General features: G+C 39.5%; 1 protein-coding gene across 2 annotated transcripts in view; it reads right to left on the minus strand.

Moving 5' to 3' along the window:
* cadm1b (cell adhesion molecule 1b) overlaps positions 1-21,763 on the minus strand; it is a 271,115-nt gene that overhangs the window by 54,649 nt on the left and 194,703 nt on the right. For both annotated transcript variants that reach the window (XM_020052485.3, XM_010892247.3), the window contains exons 4-5: positions 14,883-15,035; positions 12,362-12,499 (exon numbers count right to left, since the gene is read on the minus strand). In XM_020052485.3, coding sequence (XP_019908044.1) covers positions 12,362-12,499; positions 14,883-15,035 — 291 coding nt within the window. The remainder of the gene's footprint in view (positions 1-12,361; positions 12,500-14,882; positions 15,036-21,763) is intronic.

The following is a 21,763-nucleotide window of genomic DNA, read 5'->3' on the forward strand; positions in this document are numbered from 1 at the left end:
TCAGAGCCTGCAACCATCAGAACTACAACAAATACACAATATTATGTGAGGTGAATGTGTGTTTGTGCTTTAGTGGCTCTTCAGGCAGGCAAAGATGCTGTCAGTACACTCCGGGCTAAAAACAACCCCAGAGGTTAAGGAAAATGTAATATTCACCGGAGTCATTAGGGAGTTTTAAGTGGTCACCCATGACTTCCTGTTTCACTGGGGTATGAGGACACACACATGCCAAAATCACATAGTCATGTATCAACATGGTGAAGGTCAGAGAACTTAGATATAGCTATACAGAAAATACCTCTACATTGGCAATAATTTAAAAAAACTCTTACAAAGAAATGAAGAGTATTTTGCCCCCAAAGCACCATGAGGTGGATGGTCCTTACCATAAAATTATCCACAATGATCATAGTTGGAGAATTGCAGAAGTTGGTTGGTTTAGATTTTTTCATTCTCTTTTTTTCATTGCTTATTCATATGTATAACGATAATCATCATAATCCAACTGATGTGGCATTTTGGCTATAATATAATAATACACTGAGTGAGTACAGTACCAGTGTTAGCTGAGATTACTAAAATGACATCCATGTAAAAATGAGGTAGTAAGGGATATGACAGTGTTGGGAGGTTATAACCTAATCTTCTGTAGGTTATAACCTCCCAACATCTGCTTTTAGTAAATTTATTTTTCCACTGTCCACTTCTTTTTACAATTTTCTTCTCCCTTGTAATCTTTCCTAGATGCTCATTGTCAATGAATGTCACTCCAACCCCCCTCCAGGTCTCTAAACATTACATTATTTCCTTCAATCGCTCCTCCAACCGCTCAGTCCATAACCAGATGGTTATGTGGTATTGCAATATTTTTTCAGTCTAGTCTTTGTCCTTTTCCATCTTAATATTTTTCATAAATGCCAAATATCAGTGACTTGCTGAAATAGGGGTTTACAGCTAAACAAAAATCAAGGAAAACCAAACTTCTCAGTGACCTATCATTTGGAAAACCAAACTTCTCAGTGACCTATCATGCTTTAACTCCCCTCCTTGCTTCCTTCTTCTGTTCACTATCCTCTTCTGCAGCCACTTTCCACCACTTTGGTACTCTTCTCAAGAAAACCAAAACTTGACCCCACTGATTTCCAAAACTACAAGTCAGTAGTCACTCAACGGAGACCACTCTCCACTGTGCCACAAAGGCTATTCGCATTGCCCAAGCCGACTGTCGCTCCTCTGTTCTCATCCTCCAAGATCTATCCTCTGTCTTTGAAAATGTGAACCATCATAATGTGGTGAAGTGTGGAGGATCTGTGTTTGTCCTGGGGGCTCTCACTACAGTTGTCCCCCATGGCTCAGTTCTATGCTCTCTACCTGTCTGTCTATAAATCAAGTAACATGTTGTTTTTGTATCCTTACATTGTCTCCTATTACTGTTATGCGGAGGGCACTATGTTCTCCTTTTCCTCTTCTGAAACCCACTTATTGACACATCTCTGCATACTTAGCTGACATCTCTGCTTCAGATGTCGGACCACCACCTCAAGTTCAACAATATTGGAAAAAGGCCTATTACAGGGCTTCTATAATAATGTAAAGCATTCATAAATGGGGCAAAATTGTAACAATCATCAATGTCAATGTGACATTACCCACTGTGTTGAGCATGACAAACATGCATTAGAAAGGGTGACATGTATAAGGACGTTAAAATAAGTTTTCACTGCTGCTCTATTTGCCTATATGTGTCCCTTAATATGGAATTAATCTATGCTATACACCATCAAAATAATACATTTCCTCATGCAATGAAGAATGTAAGCATTTCTGCACATCAACTAGTAGAGATCTACATAACCTGGTTGCAAGCCAAACAAAATATCCTGTAATGTCCAACTTGATGGAAGAGTCATCAGAATAAGCCATTGTTTTGCAATCTAATCTAAAAACATCCAGTTACCTAGTAAATTCCAGATAATCTGTAAAAAAGCCCTGTTTAGAAAAGCTCACCTTCAAGGGTAAGACAACATTTGGATAAGAAAATAGGGCTCTTCTAGCCTTTAAAGGTGCCTTTGCTACAAAAGTTTGGCCCCTCTGTCTGAAATACACTGAACAAAATTATAAACTCAACACATTTTTGCCCCCATTTATCATGAGCTGAACTCAAAGATCTAAGACTTTCTCTATGTACACAAAAGGCCTATTTCTCCCAAATATTGTTCACAAATCTGTCTAAATCTGTGTTAGTGAGCACTTCTCCTTTGCCGAGATAATCCATCCACCTCACAGGTGTGGCATATCAAGATGCTGATTAGACGGCATGATTATTGCACAGGTGTTCCTTAGGCTGGGCACAATAAAAGGCCACTCTAAAATGTGCAGTTTCACTGTATTGGGGGGTCCGAGGGGACCCGGGGGGGCCTGAAAAAACAGTCATTATCTGGTGTGACCACCATTTGTCTCATTTGCCTTACGCAAATGGTCCACTCCTCTTCAATGGCTGTGCAAAGTTTCTGGATATTGGCAGGACCTGGAATCCGCTGTCGTGTACGTTGATCCAGAGCATCCCAAACATGCTGAATGGGGGACATGTCTGGTGAGTATGCTGGCCATGCAAGAACAGAGATGTTTTCAGCTTCTAGGAATTGCACTCTATGCATTCAAAATGCCATCAATAAAATGCACCTCTGTTCGTTGTCCGTAACACACGCCTGCCCATACCATAACCCCACCGCCACCATGGGCCACTCAATCCACAACGTTGACATCAGCAAACCGCTCACCCACATGGCATACGTCTGCCATCTCCCCTGTACAGTGAAAACCGGGATTCATCCGTGAAGAGAACACCTCTCCAAAGTGCCAGACGCCATCGAATGTGAGCATTTGCCCACTGAAGTTGGTTATGACGACAAACTGCAGTCAGGTTGAGATCCCGATGAGGACAACCAGAATGCAGATGAGCTTCCCTGAGACGGTTTCTGACAGTTTGTGCAGAAATTATTTTGTTATGCAAACCGATTTTTGCAGCAGCTGTCCAGGTGGCTGGTCTCAGACGATCTTGGAAGTGAAGATGCTGGATGTGGAGGACCTGGGCTGGTGTGGTTACACGTGGTCTGCGGTTGTGAGGCCGGTTGGATGTTCTGCCAAATTCTCTGAAACGGCTTATGGTAGAGAAATGAACATTCAATTCACGGGCAACAGCTCTGGTGGACATTCTTGCAGTCAGCATACCAATTGCACTCCCAATTGCGGCATTTGTGGCATTGAGCTGTGTGATGGAACTGCACATTTTAGAGTGGCTTTTTATTGTGGCCAGCCTAAGGCACACATGTGCAATAATCAAGCTGTCCAATCAGCATCTTGATATGCCACATCTGTGAGGTAGATGGATTATCTAGGCAAAGGAGAAGTGCTCACTAACACAGATTTAAACAGATTTGTGAACAATATTTGAGAGAAATAGGCCTTTTGTGTACATAGAGAAAGTCTTAGATCTAAATGGGGGCAAAAACAAGTGTTGAGTTTATCATTTTTTTTAGTGTACATACATTAATAAAAACTTTACAGATCCATCAACCAATGTAGAGTGCAATGTACATAATGTTTGGGTAAAAAAATGTATGATTGAAATGGATGTAATTGTGCTTTCCTGTGATTGATCTACACTAAATAACCCATACTGTTAAAATTAAATAAATCCAAAAATGGCTGTATGAATATGAACTCAAAATGTTAAATATATATATACTAAGTATTCACTCCATTTTTAAGCAAATCTAAATTAGTTCAGCATTCAAATACGGTCAGCCCCTCTAGGCTGGTCAACTAAACTCCATGATCTGGGGATCAGCCCCTCTCACTGCAACTGGACTTTGGACTTCCTAACCAATAGACCCCAGTCTGTCAGGTTAGACAACTTCACCTCCTCCACCCTGATCCTGAACACTGGTGTTCCACAAGGCTGCGTGCTGAGGCCCCTCCTGTACTCCCTCTTCACCCACGACTGTGTTCATGTACACATTTCCAACACCATTGTCAAGTTCACAGACGACACACTGTTGGTAGGCCTGATCAGTGGCAATGACGAGTCAGCCTCCAGGAAGTCATGGTGCACTGACAACAACCTGGCCCTCAATGCAAAGAACAGGAGCTTATTGTAGATTACAGGCAGTCTAAAGGCTGCAGTCAAGCCCCGGTTCTCATCGATGGCACGGAGGTGGAGCTTGTCCAGCTTCAAATTCCTGGGTGTCCACATCTCTGAGGACTCCTTGACCCACACCACTTCAACCCTGGTCAAAAAGGAACAGCAGCGCATGTACTTTTTAAGGAGGCTGAAGAAAGCCCTTCTCAATGTGAACTTCTATCACTGCACAATGGAGAGCATTTTGACAAACTATGTTTGGCGGATGCTGCGTGTCTGACCGAAAGGCCCAACAACAGGTGGTGAAAACCGCCCAGCACATCACTGGTGCCCAGCTCCCAGCCATCGGAGACCACCACCGCAAGCAGTGTATGTGTGGGGCATGCGGCATTATCAGAGATCCTTCACATCCTTGCCCTCCGACAATCAGGCCTCTTCGCTCCCACACCAGCAGACTCAGGAACAGTTTCTATCCATCTAATGTAAACCTGCTGAACTCTGTGACCCAACACTAACCATACCCACCCGCTCACCGCTTAGTAATGTCTCACAGGGAGCTTGTTGCACAACTCCCTTGTACTACTGGACTCTGACACTGCCTTGCAAAGTCTGATAACCAATGGTGTAGTGGAGGGTATATGCAGCTATACCCCGTATACACTCTTTTTTTGTCAGCGGCCCTAGCGTATACTCACTTCTTAACAGTGGTTTAGTGGAGGGTATATGCAGGTATAAGCTTTATACCCATTTTTCTGTCAGCGGGCCGAGCGTATACTCACTTTTTACTGATAAGTATCAATGTAGTACAGTGAGCGTATACAGTGAATATAAAAAGTCTACACACCCCTGTTAAAATGCCAGGTTCTTGTGATGTAAATTAATACATTTTCTTAATTGCATCTCAGAGCAAAAGCCATGGTCCGCAGAGAGCTTCCAAAGCATCAGTGGGATCTCATTGTTGAAAGACATCGGTCAGAAGAAGGGTACAAAATCATTTCCAAAGCATTAGATATACCATGGAAGGCTTCCAAGAGGCCTACAGCAACATTAAAGGAACTGCCTGAATATCTGGCAAGTACAGGCTGTGTGACAACAATCTCCCGTATTCTTCATATGAATGGGCTATGGGGTAGGGTGGCAAGACGGAAGTCTTTTCTTACAAAGAAAAACATCTAAGCCCGGCTGAAGTTCGCAAAAACAAACATCAAGTCTCCCAAAAGCACATGGGAAAATGTGTTATGGTCTGATGAAACCAAGGTTGAACTTTTTGGCCATAATTCCAAAAGGTATGTTTGGCGCAAAAACAATACTGCACATCACCCAAAGAACATCATACCCACAGTGAAGCATGTTGGTGGCAGCATCATGCTTTGGGGATGTTTTACTTCAGCTGGAACCGGGGCCTTAGCCAGGGTGGAGGGAATTATGAACAGTTCCAAATACCAGGCAATTTTGGCACAAAACCTTCAGGTGTCCATTAGAAAGCTTAAGATGAAGAGGAAGTTCACCTTTCAGCACGACAATGACCCAAAGCACACATCCAAATCCACAAAAGCATGGCTTCACCAGAAGAAGATTAATGTTTTGGATATGGCCCAGCCAGAGCCCAGACCTGAATCCAATCTGTGGGGTGATCTGAAGAGGGCTGTGCACAGGAGATGTCCTCACATTCTGACAGATTTGGAGCGCTATTCCAAAGAAGAGTGGGCAAATATTGCCACGTCAAGATGTGCCATGCTAATAGACTCCTACCCAAAAAGACTGAGTGCTGTAATAAAATTAAAAGGTGCTTCAACAAAGTATTAGTTTAAGGGTGTGCACACTTATGCAACCAGGTTATTGTTTTTTTCTCAAAGATTTCAGTTTGATTTTCAATTGAATTGTTCACGTTATAGGTCACATCAAAGGTGAAAAAAGTTCTGATATGATTTATCTTTGTTTCATTATTTTACATCACAAGAACCTGGCATTTTAACAGGGGTGTGTAGACTTTTTATATCCACTGTATGCAATACACATAATTTTTGTAGTAGCATGCAAAGAGAAGCATACAAAATCCAGTCGTGTGTGAATAATTACAAACACTAATGTTTTTGAGTCCATAAACCTCCGGTTAGGATGCAATAAACTGAGTAAGTTGGACTTGGTTTCCAATGTATCTATACAGTGTTACAAATGTTTTACAGAAACATGTAATTGATGACTGGATTAAATATATTAATGTGCAAAATGGGTGTGTTGTGTGTGGGTGGGTGTACCCAGGTGTGTGTCCCCAGGTGTGTCAGGAAACAATTGACTCACACTTGCACAAATTACCAGGCCAATGTAGTACAGCTTGGGTTGGTTATTGTCTATATCTTATTATTTTCATAATGACATCCCTAATTAAAAATATTTTAAAAAATGCATTACACATCACTTTCCAGAATGCACTTCTTCTGCAATTGTGTATATATTCATTACACGCTAAACTAAAACATATTTTGACTGAGACAAAGGAAAAGTTTGGCTTCTTTTTTTCCAGCCCATTCGAAATAATACAATGATTAAAGTGCAGAAGAGGAACTTTAATATAAGAGGATTTAATACAAATTGGATTAACCATTAGGAAGTAACAGCACATTTTGTGCACATTTCCCAAGTGTAAGGGTAACAAAATAATTTGGAAACATTATGTACAAATATGTAGGCATTTTTAGTACTTGGTTGCATATCTTTTATATGCAATGACTGCCTTAAGTCTTTGAGCTATAGACAACAGCAGACACCTTTCATTTCATATTCCTTTCAGATAGGATTTGCAGGATTGTTGCAGTATTTTTTTCCATATAGAATTATCTAACGTTTCTACATACAACAGTTGAATCTAATGCCAAAAATGCTGCAGGCAAACTTTATACAGACATCTGAGAAATAGAGAAATCTGAGAGCATTTACCTCTGTCCATTATGGGACCCAGCCCAGGGTTTGGGACATGTGTTGGCTTTATTCATTGGCTTGCTAAAAGCATATTTTACTATACCATTCGGTATTAACCATTAACTTGACAACCTAGCCAGCTATGCAAACGGGAGGAAGAATTTCGTCAGTGAAAAAACTTTTAAGGCTACTTTTAGAGCCTTGTTGCTTTGAGTCATGACACATGCTTTCTTAACAAGAAAATATTTTAATAGTAGTTCATGAAGCACTGGCTTGAAAAACTAGTAATAGTTTCGACATGAATGACATGCATTATGTCATTGTGTAATTTTATCCTTTCTAGTCAATTATGCTTTTTGAATATATCATTTTATTGTATCTGAGTTGTGCCAATGCATGGATGACTCACCAATAGTAACATCCTCGTAGTGTGGGCTATCATTTGTTGACTTAATTGTATTTTTATACCGTTGGATATTAACTTCACTACCTAGACTGCTATGTAAGAATGAGGGAAACGGATATGGTTTTGCAAGTGCAGACACTTTAAGTTATATTTTGGGGCTTCTGGCTTAGTTTGGCAAACATTGTACTATAGTGGCAAACTAGCTTAATAATTATAATATATTCTGGGCATAACTGAAACTGTATTACACAGTGTTCACTTTTTGTATTAACTTTTATCCTTAGTTACAGTGGGGAGAACAAGTATTTGATACACTGCCGATTTTGCAGGTTTTCCTACTTACAAAGCATGTAGAGGTCTGTAATTTTTATCATAGGTACACTTCAACTGTGAGAGATGAGAGATCACATTGTATGATTTTAAAATAATTAATTTTCATTTTGTTGCATGACATAAGTATTTGATCACCTACCAACCAGTAAGAATTCCGGCTCCCACAGACCTGTTAGTTTTTCTTTAAGAAGCCCTCCTGTTCTCCATTCATTACCTGTATTAACTGCACCTGTTTGAACTCTTTACCTGTATAAAAGACACCTGTACACACACTCAATCAAACAGACTCCAACCTCTCCACAATGGCCATGACCAGAGAGCTGTGTAAGGACATCAGGGATAAAATTGTAGACCTGCACAAGGCTGGAATGGGCTACAGGACAATAGGCAAGCAGCATGGTGAGAAGGCAACAACTGTTGGCACAATTATTAGAAAATGGAAGAAGTTCAAGATGATGGTCAATCTCGCTTGGTCTGGTGCTCTATGCAAGATCTCACCTCGTGGGGCATCAATGAAGGTGAGGGAACTACACGGCAGGACCTGGTCAATGACCTGAAGAGAGCTGGGACCACAGTCTCAAAGAAAACCATTAGTAACACACTACGCCGTCATGGATTAAAATCCTGCAGCCCATGCAAGGTCCCCCTGCTCAATGTCCAGGCCCGTCTGAAGTTTTCCAATGACCATCTGGATGATCCAGAGGAGGAATGGGAGAAGGTCATGTGGTCTGATGAGACAAAAATAGAGCTTTTTGGTCTAAACTCCACTCGCCATGTTTGGAGGAAGGAGAAGGATGAGTACAACCCCAAGAACACCATCCCAACCGTGAAGCATGGAGGTGGAAACATCATTCTTTGAGGATGTTTTTCTGCAAAGGGGACAGGACAACAGCACCGTATTGAGGGGAGTATAGATGGGGCCATATATCGTGAGATCTTGGCCAACAACCTCCTTCCCTCAGTAAGAGCAATTGAAGATGGGTCGTGGCTGGGTCTTCCAGCATGACAATGACCCGAAACACACAGCCAGGGCAACTAAAGAGTGGCTCTGTAAGAAGCATCTCAAGGTCCTGGAGTGGCCTAGCCAGTCTCCAGACCTGAACCCAATAGAAAATCTTTGGAGGGAGCTGAAAGTCTGTATTGCCCAGCGACAGCCCTGAAACCTGAAGGATCTGGAGAAGGTCTGTATGGAGGAGTGGGCCAAAATCCCTGCTGCAGTGTGTGCAAACCTGGTCAAGAACTACAGGAAATGTATGATCTCTGTAATTGCGAACAAAGGTTTCTGTACCAAATATTAAGTTCTGCTTTTTTGATGTATCAAATACTTATGTCATGCAATACAATGCAAATTAATTACTTAAAAATCATACAATGTGATTTTCTGGATTTTTGTTTTAGATTACAGACTATGATAAAAATTACAGACTTCTACATGCTTTGTAAGTGGGAAAACCTGCAAAATCGGCAGTGTATCAAATACTTGTTCTCCCCACTAGATATGGATTAGGGTTAGTAGAAAGTTAGTTAACATGTTACAAATAGTCAGTAGACAATCTGTAGAGCAGAGGTCTCAAACCGGTTCCACAGAGGGCCATGTGTCTTCAGGTTTTAGGGTTTTCCTTTAAATTGGTTCCCAGTTCAGACATAAACAACCAGGTGGGGGTAAAAACAAACCAATTAGTGACCTAATTAGTCAATTAAGTACAAGGTGAGAGCGAAAACCTGCAGACACTCGGCCCTCCGTGGAACCGGTTTGAGACCTCTGCTGTAGAGCATCTAGAGGCACACTTTAGTGACTCTCAAAATAAAGTGTTACCATAATTTTGAACTCTCCACATATTATCAATTGGAATGAGGTCTTGGCTTTGAATGTGCCAACCCAGAACATTGACATTGTAGTTTTTAAGGCACTCCATTGTGGCTTTGAATATATGTTTAGAATAACTGTCTTGCTGGTTGAATGTTCTCCCGAGTCCAGGTCTCTTTAACAGACTTCAACAGGTTTTCTTCCAGCATATCTCTGTACTTTCCTGCATCCATTTTGCCCTCAATCTTTACAAGCTTTCCAGGCCCTGACACAGAGAAGCATCCCCATAACATAATGCCACCACCACCACGGTTCACAGTTGGGATAGTGTTCTCAGGATGACTTGCGCCAAACATAGCGCTTACCATTGAGGACAAAAGGCTCCATTTTGGTATCATCAAACGATAGAATCTTCTTCCACTTGGTCTCAGAATCTCCCAGATGCCATCTAGCAAACTCTAGCTGAGATATTTTGGCAGAGTTTTCCAACAATGGCTGCCTTTTTGTCACTCTCCCATAGGGACCACTTTTGAGAATCACCCAGCAGAATTGTTGAGCAAGGAACAGTGTTTCCCAGCAACAGAATTTTCACATTTGTTGGTTAGTTGATAATATATTAGTATTGCAAAATGGAGAACAATTTCAAAACAGATATTGTTGTCTCATCTTTGTATTATTTAACATTATTTATAATATAGTTCTTGACTTGGTATTAAAAAAAGTTTAGGAGCTGTGTCAAGTCGGTCCATTAGACCCTTACATTAAGGCCCTAAAACTACGGCACTAATTGGCAGAGTCTTTTTGTAGCCTTGTAGATGGTTCCTGCACTTTGATCCTTTACCATCTCTACCATCTCTTTCAGTTGTGCTCTTGATCAAAGCCCCAAGTAGAGGGCTACAGTATTAAGCACATATCAGGGCCTGTAGCTGGGTGTGCAGGCATTTGATCCAACCATGAATCACACCTGAGCTTTTCCAGATCTTGTTATGTAGTTGGTGTTTAGGCTACAATGTGGTTCGAGTGCCTGCTTGGGTGAGGGCCTACATACAGTCGCTCTCATTGTGTATGGCAATTGTGAAGTGCTGGGCTGATGGCACCTTTATTGCCACAAATGTTAAGGGGCAAAATATAGAATAAAGCAGAATGTTTGCTGTAATAAAAAAATAATAATGTAAGTTTACAAGGCAGCATGTACATCTTATATCAGATGTTTTGGACAGACATTGTTAGTTTGGGTGGCGTGCCAGAAGGAAATACGTTGCTTGAGTGACCTTTGAGTGTGGCCAACCTGTCATGACATCCTTCATGTTATATTTAGCAACCCAATTAAGTTTTTTCCATATCCGTTAACCCCATACCTTAACATGCGTGAATTTGGTATCTGCTAATTTGTTTAAGTGTAAAGGGTTCCATACAGCTCTTCAGCCCAAAACAGGAACAGAGTGCTATTTTCCAAACTTAATAGCCCAAGTGAAAACACTGATATACAGTATGTGTGTTTATGTTTATTTCTCGTTTAATATTTTGTTTAATGTTAATGTTTCATCAACCAAAAATGTAAGTAAACATTGTTAAGTGGAGAAAAATATTTAAATGTTTCTGTTTATAAGTGTTATTTCTTGTTGGCTGAGATTCAACTAATAAGAATTTAGATATTTAAGAGAGCCATATGAGTTGTTGCTTCTGTGCAGAGCAACTGGAAACCAGGAGAAGGAAATTATAATTATATTCAGCCAAGGGCACAATCACCATTTTGGCAGCAAGGCATGCTTTTTTTAAGGGTGTATTACGGCCACATAACAGTACACTACACCGATGGGTGGGAAAATATGTTATAATGGTGGCTATACACATTTCCCAAACAGTTGATTTACCAACTCTATTATTAAATGTAATCTATGGGTTATTTTCAAGGAGTTTTTCAGATAATTGTTTTTGGCTTCCTTTAAAAGTAAATGTAATTCTTTTTTTCCATGCTTAGTTTGAACACAGCAAAAAATATATATTATCCTTGAAATGTCTGTAAATAACATATTCTACAAAATTTATATAATTATGATTTACTCATCCCAAACAGGTGAAGGTGCTATGGCTCTTGAGGAACTACCAGGCCACGCCTAGATATCTTAAAAACACAATATCCATAACTCAACACCCAACATTCAGTAGTTTGTAAAGAAAACAAACCAACTAAGTTACTCAGATGCCTGCAACACAGCGGTTAGGTCATCCAAACAACAGAGATTTGGTTAGTGTAGGCAGTGGCTGTATTAAGATTTACAGGATGCTGGATACCTCAGAGAGTGCTGGCTGCACAGCAACTCCTTTTTGTCAATAGGTTTATTGGTATACTAAAACAGTAGAGACAGTGGATCCCTCGGTGATATAATGTAGGGATATACTGCAGACTACTTGCTGTAGTGGTATGTTACCACTACGCTGCTGGCAGGGTAAGGTGGGAGGCTGCAGTGAGTGAAGGAGACAGTTAAAGCACCGCTTTATGAATAAGTAATACTCAATGTCAATGCAATACCTAGTTCAATTGACCAACTAAAATATTGATATGCTTGCATCTTTAGTCTTTGAACAGATCACTAGATAGAGCATAATTGCAACGATCGTAAAATAATCCTGAAAGTAAAAGGAGCAGTTCACAGTACCTTGTTGGGTGTTGTTCAGAGTTAAAGGTGCCTGTCTTGGGATATATTTTAAGGATATTTGAGGGGAAAGGGGAGTAGGATGTTATTCCACAGACCTGTCAGCTCCTGCTCTCCTTTCATCCATCTGACGGAGGCGGCAGGTTTGCTGCCCATGGCTGTACAGGTGAGCTCTGTCTCGTTCCCCTCGCTGACCACATCCTCCCGGGAATCGATGATTGGACTGCCTGGTGGGACTGACGGACATAAAGCAAGAGGCTCAGACACACAACTGTAGGTCATAACAGAATGGCACAATCATAACACAAAACATGGCAACAAAGAAAAAAATTAACTGACCCCTGACAAAAGTCTGCACACCCTTAGTTCTTAATACTGTGTATTGCCTCCTTTAGTATCAATGACAGCGTGCAGTCTTTTGTAATAGTTGTCTATGAGGCCCTGAATTTTTGCAGATGGTTTAGCTGCCCATTCGTCTTGACAAAATGCCTCCAGGTCATGCAAAGTTTTTGGTAGTCTTGCATGAACCAAATGTTTAAGATATCCCCAAAGTGGCTTGATGATATAAAGGTCAGGAGACTGTGATGGCCACTCCAGAACCTTCACCTTTTTCTGATGTAACCACTGGAGGGTCAACTTGGCCTTGTGCTAAGGGTCATTGCTGTGCTGGAATGTCCAAGAGTGTCCCATGCACAGCTTTTGTGCAGAAGAATGCAAATTCTCTGACAGTATTTTTCTGATAACATGTGCATTCATCTTGCAATTCATTTTTACAAGATTCCCTTTGCCTTTAGAGCTCACATGCCCCCAAAACATCAATGATCCACCACCATGCTTCCCAGTGGGAATGGTATTCTGTTCACTATAAGCCTTGTTGACCCCTCTCCAAACACAGCGCTTATGGTTGTGACCATAAAGCTCTTTTTTGTTCTCGTCACTCCAAATTACAGTGTGCCATAAGCTGTGAGGCGTGTCAAGGTGTTATCGGGCATATTTTAACCAGGCTTTTTTGTGGCATTGGCGCGGTAAAGGCTTCTTTCTGGCAACTCGATCATGAAGCAAATTTTTTTCATGTATCGTCGTATTATGCTCCTTTAAACAACCACACCGCCTTTTTCCAGAGCAGCCTGTATTTCTCCTGAGGTTACCTGTGGATTTTTCTTTGCATCCTGAACAAATCTTCTGGCAGTTTTGGCTGAACTCTTTCTTAGTCTACTTGACCTTGGCTTGGTTTCCAGAGATCCCTGAATTTTCCACTTCTTAATAAGTGATTGAACAGTCATGATTGGCATTTGCACGGCTTTGGATATCTTTTTATATCCTTTTCCATCTTTATAAAGTTCCATTACCTTGTTACACAGGTCTTTTAACAGTTATTTTCTGCCCCCCATAGCTCAGCATCTAGCCTGCTCAGTGCATTCATGTGAGAGCTACAAACTCATTGATTATTCATACAGAGACACTGATTGCAATTTAAAAAGCCACAGGTGTGGGAATTTCATCTTTAATTGCCATTTTCACCTGTGTGTGTCTGTAACAAGGCCAAACATTCAAGGGTATATAAACTTTTGATCTGGGCTATTTGGGTGATTTCTGTTATCATTGTGATTTAAAAAGGAGCCAAACAACTATGTGAAAATAAATGGCTTCATATTATCATAATCCTTAAATAAAATCAATATATTTTCAAAATTAATGCCAAAATGTCACAATTTCTGCCAGGGTATTCAATCATATGAGCACAACTGTATGTACGAACACACACACACCTACAGTAGATACATGTAGAAATGTGTGTGCGCTCACGTGCATTCATGCACATCAACACATGATGTCCTGTTCTACTATGCTATTGGCTATAATTCCTATTCACCATGGAAATGACTAATGAACACATTATAAGCATGTACAACACTGATTATTTCTACCACTGAACTAGATTTCTCATTGAAGTAGAAGAACAGCCACTCTAACATACAGAAGCTGCCTGCCTAAGACACTTTGAGAAAATTCAATAAGATATATTGTTTCAAGAGCCCTTAAATATCACCCATAGTTCAGAGCTTCAATGGCTAGATTTAATTTCCAAAACTAGAGTAATTACTTTAAAGTGTACTTAATTCCTTTCAATCCCCCAGGATGTCTGCATGCATAATAAAGTTCTACTATTCGGGTAATTTCATGACGTGGCTCCACAGTGTGTTACAGCTGACTCTCAATAGGGAACTATTTGGAGCAGCAAAGTCAACATTCAGTAAGATTCACACTGTCAACAGTCAGACGTCAACACAGCTGCCCAAAACGAGCCAGTCTGAGATACTGTAGATCTATTTTGTTATCCAGCATCTGTTCCTATTCATTATCACAGTATTGAGCACTGGCAGAGCCTAATTGGCTGACATTTTGTTAAAGTGGGACTCAATATAACAAGATCAATGAAGAGAATACATCAATTAAAATAACGGTATATTCACAGTTTATATAGGAAGTGTGTGTGAGAGCGTGGTTGAAAGCCAGATGTTAGGTAAGTTGCACAGTAATGTACATAATGTACATAGTACCGACATAATTGTGTACATGTATTTGTCATATTTGTATAGACATGCGTGTGACACCTACCCAGCACAGTGATGTCGGCGTAGGCCTCCTGAGGAGGGTCTGTGTAGAGCTGGCATACATAGCGTCCCTCATCTGAGAGTGACACATTGGACAGAGACACCCGTAGCTCGTTGTCAGAGAAATTCACTAACTGGAACCGGCTGTCCTTCAGGGCTAAAGAGATACAGACGCCAGACAGACAGTCAGGATCGGGAGATGCACGCGTGTGTATGTTAATGCGTGCATGTGTACATACAGTACGCGCATGTGCATGTAAAATGAAGACAATGAGTGAGAGGGAAAAACAGAAATAAACAAAGACAAAAAGAATTCCAGTCAAAGGGTTTTGTCTGTATTCATAGACTTATAAGTTATGAGAAAGGCCCCCTAAATGGTAATAAGTCTCAGCATTACAAACCAGTTCCCATTGAAGAAAAGAGAGTTTCAGAATGATTCATAAAAGTTGATTTATAAAGCATTTCATCTCTCCAGTCCGCAGAGCACTCCCAGGGCAGGAAAATGAGAACTGCTCACAAAGACTCCTAACAAGGTAGGAAGTCAAAATGGGCTGCTGCTGGTCACGAATGAACGCATCGACCTTTCATAGTTTGGAAAAAGGAGAAGTACTGTAACATACATAATGAATTAAATCAAGGTTATAAGGTAGCAAGAACTAAAGGTACATACTAAATCAAAAGTGGCTGTTTTTAACAAAAATTGTTCATTAGGGCTGGCGTTCCATAAGAAAATAGTGTTGCTTGAGTGAGCATTGAGTGTGGCCATCCTTCATGTATATTTAGTTACACCTTTAGAGTATTTTCCATACCTTAACCCCATACCTTAACATTGTTTTACATAAATGGGCCTCTGATTATTCCTTGTAAAGTGCAAAGATGTTTTGACCAACAAATTCCTTATCAAATGCAAATCTATAAAACATTGGACAGTGTTCGTTACTGCCTAAGCTCTGTGTCAGGCAGCATCTTGATCATTACTGAGGCGTTTGGGCATCTTTTCCATTCCTGTCTCATAATTTGAAGACTCTTTGAATGTCTCTGTTGAAAGGCTAGGGATCACCCTTGAATAACATTGAGAGTCAGTGGCCTTGCTTGGGAACATCTCATTCCTGGAACCTGGAAAATTAGTTGGCATGAAGCAGGATGTTCATTGACAGGTGGATTACTCAAGTGTGTTGAGATTATAAAAAGGCAGTAGAAAACATCAGGGTTGCACCATACAAAAAGCTCAAAGGAAAAATACAATCAATAAATAATGTTAGATCATTAGGCTACATCCATTGAATGCTTAATATGAACTACAGTGAACTGGAAAAGTACATGGACTGTGACAAATGTCAAATTCTGTATTCCAGCACTTTGGATTTCACATGATACAATGATGATGGTGTCAAGGTGCTGACTGTTTTCCATATCAGATAAATGATTTCGAAATAGCAACACGTTTTGTACACAGTGACCATTTTAGAGTACCAAGAAAGTGGCTAAAATTAAGTAAAATATGATATATTCTTACAATTCAATGATTTTGGTTCAGTGACCCAACAAGAATATATTCCCTGGTGAATTTTGGATGGATCTGTACTGCAGCCATCTTCAGTTATATTTTGTTTTGAGATCTTTTGCCATAGATGGGAACAACAGCAAATACCAACAATGTGTCCAAGTTCATAAATTGTATAAAGGAGTTGTTGGAATGTCTCTATTAGCCCAGAGCTCTCTCACTCAGTGAGAGCAGTGTCAAGCTGGCGCACAAGAGCAGTGTCAAAGGGTTATATTGCTCTCACCCCAATACATATAAATTGAATGTAATAAATGTCAATTGCTGGTTTTCTAGTTTACCTTTTCTAACATTTCCTTCAGAAATGGCAGATGAGCTTACTGCACATGTGTGCACTAGTGGCATGCACAACAGATCTACAAGGGGAAATTCCTTGTAGTTGAATGAAACTTTTTCATACAGTAGTGGAACTTTGTTGCTAACTAACTAATGCTTTTAGTTTGTTTATCTTTTTGCTCACAGTCATGGTTTGGTGTGCTTTGCCAGGATGCGGCAGATATAATAAAGCCCAACAGATTTATGTCCAGTTTCAACAGTTACCACATCATGGCAGTGATTGTTGTTAGAAATGGCTTGAAGCCACACATAACATACAGTACAGTTCAGTACAAAACAATATAAGACATACAGTACAGTACAATACAGTACAGTTCAGTACAATACAATATAGGACATACAGTACAATATAGCACAGTTTAGCACAATACAATATAGGACATACAGTACAATATAGTACAGTTCAGCTCAATACAATATAGGACATACAGAACAATATAGCACAGTTCAGCTCAATACAATATAGGACATACAGTACAATGCAGTAAAGTACACAGATTGGAGGTAATGGAATAGGAAGAGGAGAATATTAAAAGATTCTGTGTCCAGTTTTTGGTTTGGATCCCATCAACATGGACACAGAACAGCTGTGAAAAAACAATATCTGAGGAGAGGTTAATAGGTCTGCAGTAATCATCAGTTGCAGGTCAAGTATAGAACAGTACAGTGAACAGTAAATACATTTTATTTTGAACAGTACATTTTATTTTGAACAGTAAGTACATTTTATTTTGTTTAGAAATGACCAAGATTGTGCTTGCTATGTTGTTTGGAACACTAGTTATTTTACGATGCATCTGATGGAACTGTAAAATAGGCATTGTATGCTAATATCTGCAGTATCTGCAGATGCTGATGACATGGTTTGTGTTTTTGTTAATTGTATCAGGCAATGGTGCCTAGGGCTCCTAAACCATTTGTTTCTTCAACTGGAAGCAGAGAAAGTACAGGTAATTTGTATTTTTGTTTGACCCTATTTCCAATATTAATTATTTGTATTTTCTAATACTTATTATAACATTATAAAGAAACAGTAACATTAAATAATAAGTTAATTCCCTGGAAAGTTGTTATTTCTTACATATTTTCACATAAAGATATGTAAACCTCACATCAACACTATTGACAAATAAAAGTAACCTCATATAAAAACATTGCACTGAAAGATTATACAACCCTGTTTGCAAAGATTTTGGAATGCTGCATATAATACAAATAATAACAGAATGCAATGATGTGCACATCATTTATCCCAATATTTAATTCAAAATAGTACAAAGACAATAAGTCAAATGTGGAAACTGAGACATTTTATTGTTTTTGGAAAAATACATGCCCAATTTGAATTTGATGCCAGGCAGCATGTTTCAAAAACATTCGGACAGGGGCATGTTTACCACTGTGTTGCATCACCTCGTCTTTTAACAATACTCTGTAAGCGTTTGAGAACTAAGGAGACCAATTGCTGCAGTTTTGAAAGTGAAATGTTTGATTTAGGATTTCTGCTGCTCAACAGTTCAGTGTCTCCCTTGTTGTATTTTTCATTTCATAATGCCCCAAATGTTTTCTGGGCTGCAGACAGGCCTGTTTAGCTATGGAGCCATGCTGTTGTAATACATGCAGAATGTGGTTTGACATTGTCTTGCTGAAATTATAAAGGCCTTCCCTGAATAAGACATTGTCTGGATGGCTGTATATGTTGCTACAAAGCCTGTATATATTGTTCACCATTAATGGTTCTTTCACAGATGTGCAAGTCACCCATGCCATGTGCACTAATGCACCCCCATACCATCACGGATTCTGGCTTTTGAACTGTGCGCTGATACAAAGCCGGAGGTCCCTCTCCTCTTCAGTCTGGAGGATGCGGCATCTATTATTCCCTCATTTTTATTTGTTTTCCATTTCGCCTCAGTCCATCTTAAATGAGCTCAGGCCTAGAGAAGGTGATGGTGGTTCTGGAATTTATGTATGTATTTTTTTTTGCAACTTAGAGTTTTAACTTGCATTTGTAGATGCAGCAACATACTGTGTTCACAGACAATGGTTTTCAGAAGTGTTCCTGAGCCCATGCAGTTGCTGGCATAAAATTCAAAGTGGGCATATATTTTTCATGAAACAATAAAATTTCTCAGTTTCAACATTTAATATGTTTTATTTGTACCATTTTATATTGAATATAGGGTGTAAATGATTTGCACATCATTGCATTCTGTTTTTATTTACATTTTACGCAGCATGCCAACTTTTTTCCAAACAAATGTATATTTTGCATTCAGTTATTCAGCAAAAATCTGAAGCTGGTATTACCCTCTTTAGTTAAAATAAGTTTAGAATATCAATAATTTCATTCAACTGTTTATCAGTCTCTTAATTCAACTGGGAGTCATTCCACTTTACAGTACTGCTTCAACTGTGTCATGTCGAAGGGTTTTATTGCATACACGGCCCAATTCAAGTCCCCGACCGCATTTAAATAGGATTGAGATCTGAGCGTTGACTGACAATCCCATCACCCTCCATTCTTCTTTCTGAGCCATTTGGTTGTAGCTTTTTGTTGAGATTTGGATCACTGACCTGATGCAAGGTCCATGTATGATTCAGCTTTTTTGACAGATTGCCTCACATTCGAATAAATAATTATCTGGTGCTATATTGAATTCAAGGTTGATTTAATGATGGCATGTTTGCCAGGCCCTGAGACTGCATAGCAGCCCCACACCACTGCTTCCATGCTTCATGGTGGGTAGGAGGTTCTGTTTGAAGTCAGTGTTTCATTTTTGCCTAACTTGGTGTTTTGCATTGTGCCCTAACAACTCCTCCTTTCACTTATCTGTCCAAAGCACATTGTTCCAGCAGTTTTGGTATATACCCAGTTGCTGTCTGGTAAATGTCAGGCATGTCTTGATAGTATTTTTGAGAGTCTTCCTTCCCGACAGACAGTGGACTCATGCACTTTGAAGTTGATTGTGGCAGGAGAGGCCTGTAGATTTAATGATGTTAACGTTGGGTTCTTAGAGACTTCTAAGAGCATATTTTGGTCAGGTCTTGGGCTGAATTTGGTGGGGTGAACTGTCCTATGTAGATTGCCAGTGTTCTGGAATTTTCTCTATTTGTAAATAATGTGTCAAACAGTTGAATAATGTACACTCACCTAAAGGATTATTAGGAACACCTATTCAATTTCTCATGAATGCAATTATCTAATCAACCAATCACATGGCAGTTGCTTCAATGCATTTAGGGGTGTGGTCCTGGTCAAGACAATCTCCTGAACTCCAAACTGAATGTCAGAATGGGAAAGAAAGGTGATTTAAGCAATTTTGAGTGTGGCATGGTTGTTGGTGCCACACGGGCCGGTCGGAGTATTTCACAAACGGCTCAGTTACTGAGATGTGCTTCGTACCCTGGATGTGCATCCCACAAATCTCCATCAACAGCAAGATGCTATCCTATCAATATGGCCTAACATTTCTAAAGAATTCTTTCAGCACCTTGTTGAATCAATGCCATGTAGAATTAAGGCAGTTCTGAAGGCGAAAGGAGGTCAAACACAGTATTAGTATGGTGTTCCTAATAATCCTTTAGGTGAGTGTATATCAAATTGCTTGGAAATAGATTTTAACCCCTTCCAGATTTATGTGCATCAACATTCTATATTATGATTTCCTTGGAGTATTTGATTTTATGGAATTATATTGTTATTTTTTTTCTTTTTCTTTATAAAGCACATTGAATTGCTTCTATGTATGTATTGTGCTATATAAATAAACCTGGTTGCTTTTGATTGTGGCATAATTATTATACCTTTATTTCAACACAAAATGAGACCAAGGTCTCTTTTACAGCTGGGCCCTGCGTATACATGTTTACACATACAGTTTAGGGACAATGATTAAAAACAAACAGAAATAAAACACAGAGAACAGACAAAACAAGACGATCAGAGATAGCAGAAGACAAAATGCAATGCTTCAAAACATAGGTGTTATTCTCTTAGACGCCTCAGGTTTTAGTGGATATTGGGCAAGCGAGGACTGTGGGGTCCCTTAGAGGTAACCCAAGGATGAGGTCTTTGCTGAAATCAATATTAATTTTACAATATTGATTTTACAGCCAAATATTGATATTACAGCTAAGCCATTATGTGTTATCACAGACCCAAATGGTTAAGACCAAACCAGACCAAGTTTTTATTCTTTGTTGAAGTTACTTTCTAACTATTTTCTTTTAATTTGGACCTGATATAAGCCATTTTACGTGATGGTAACATTAGGGATGAATAAGGAAACTGCATTTCGGTTCATGATAAATTGCATGAATGGTTTCCAATTATTATTTTTTTTTTGTAATTTGTTACATTTTGTTGTCTATAGACAATTAATTTGATCTAAATTATCAATCCAAGTATGTAAAAAAATAACAATGTTCCAAGGGTTGTGTTCACTTTCTCACATGATTGTACATAACATCAAAGTCATAGTTGAATAGAAACATTGGCTTGTAATTGTACAAGTACAACACAGAAGATAAACTTCATTTATTAAGTAATGTTATGAGGTGTTCTATTGTTCTATTGGCTAATGAGTAAGTGTGCCATACAGTTATTCCCACCACAACAGAAAATCTTGGTTTCAGTTGGAATGCATTGGAGTGCAATTTGCACAAGTGCACCTCTAATTTGCACCCATTTTCAGTCACTAAACTAGAACTTCTGGTGGATGTGTTGCAAGTTCAGATAAATATGCTTGCACAGAAGCCAAGAACTGGTCCTCATTGCTAGGCAGCATTCTAACATGCCATTTTCCTAAATGGTCAAACTATATTAGTTAACACGATCTGGAAATCCTGTCAATTAAAAAAATTCCACCTCTGTGCAAGTGTTGTGCACACGACTGCCGCATGAAAACCCGCAACTGACATTAATCACATAAAATGTAAATTGCATGTATCAAAACTGATTGAAGTTCACCAGTTTTGTGTTTTGG

Source organism: Esox lucius, chromosome 1 (genome assembly GCF_011004845.1).
Source record: "Esox lucius isolate fEsoLuc1 chromosome 1, fEsoLuc1.pri, whole genome shotgun sequence".
NCBI lineage: Eukaryota > Metazoa > Chordata > Actinopteri > Esociformes > Esocidae > Esox > Esox lucius.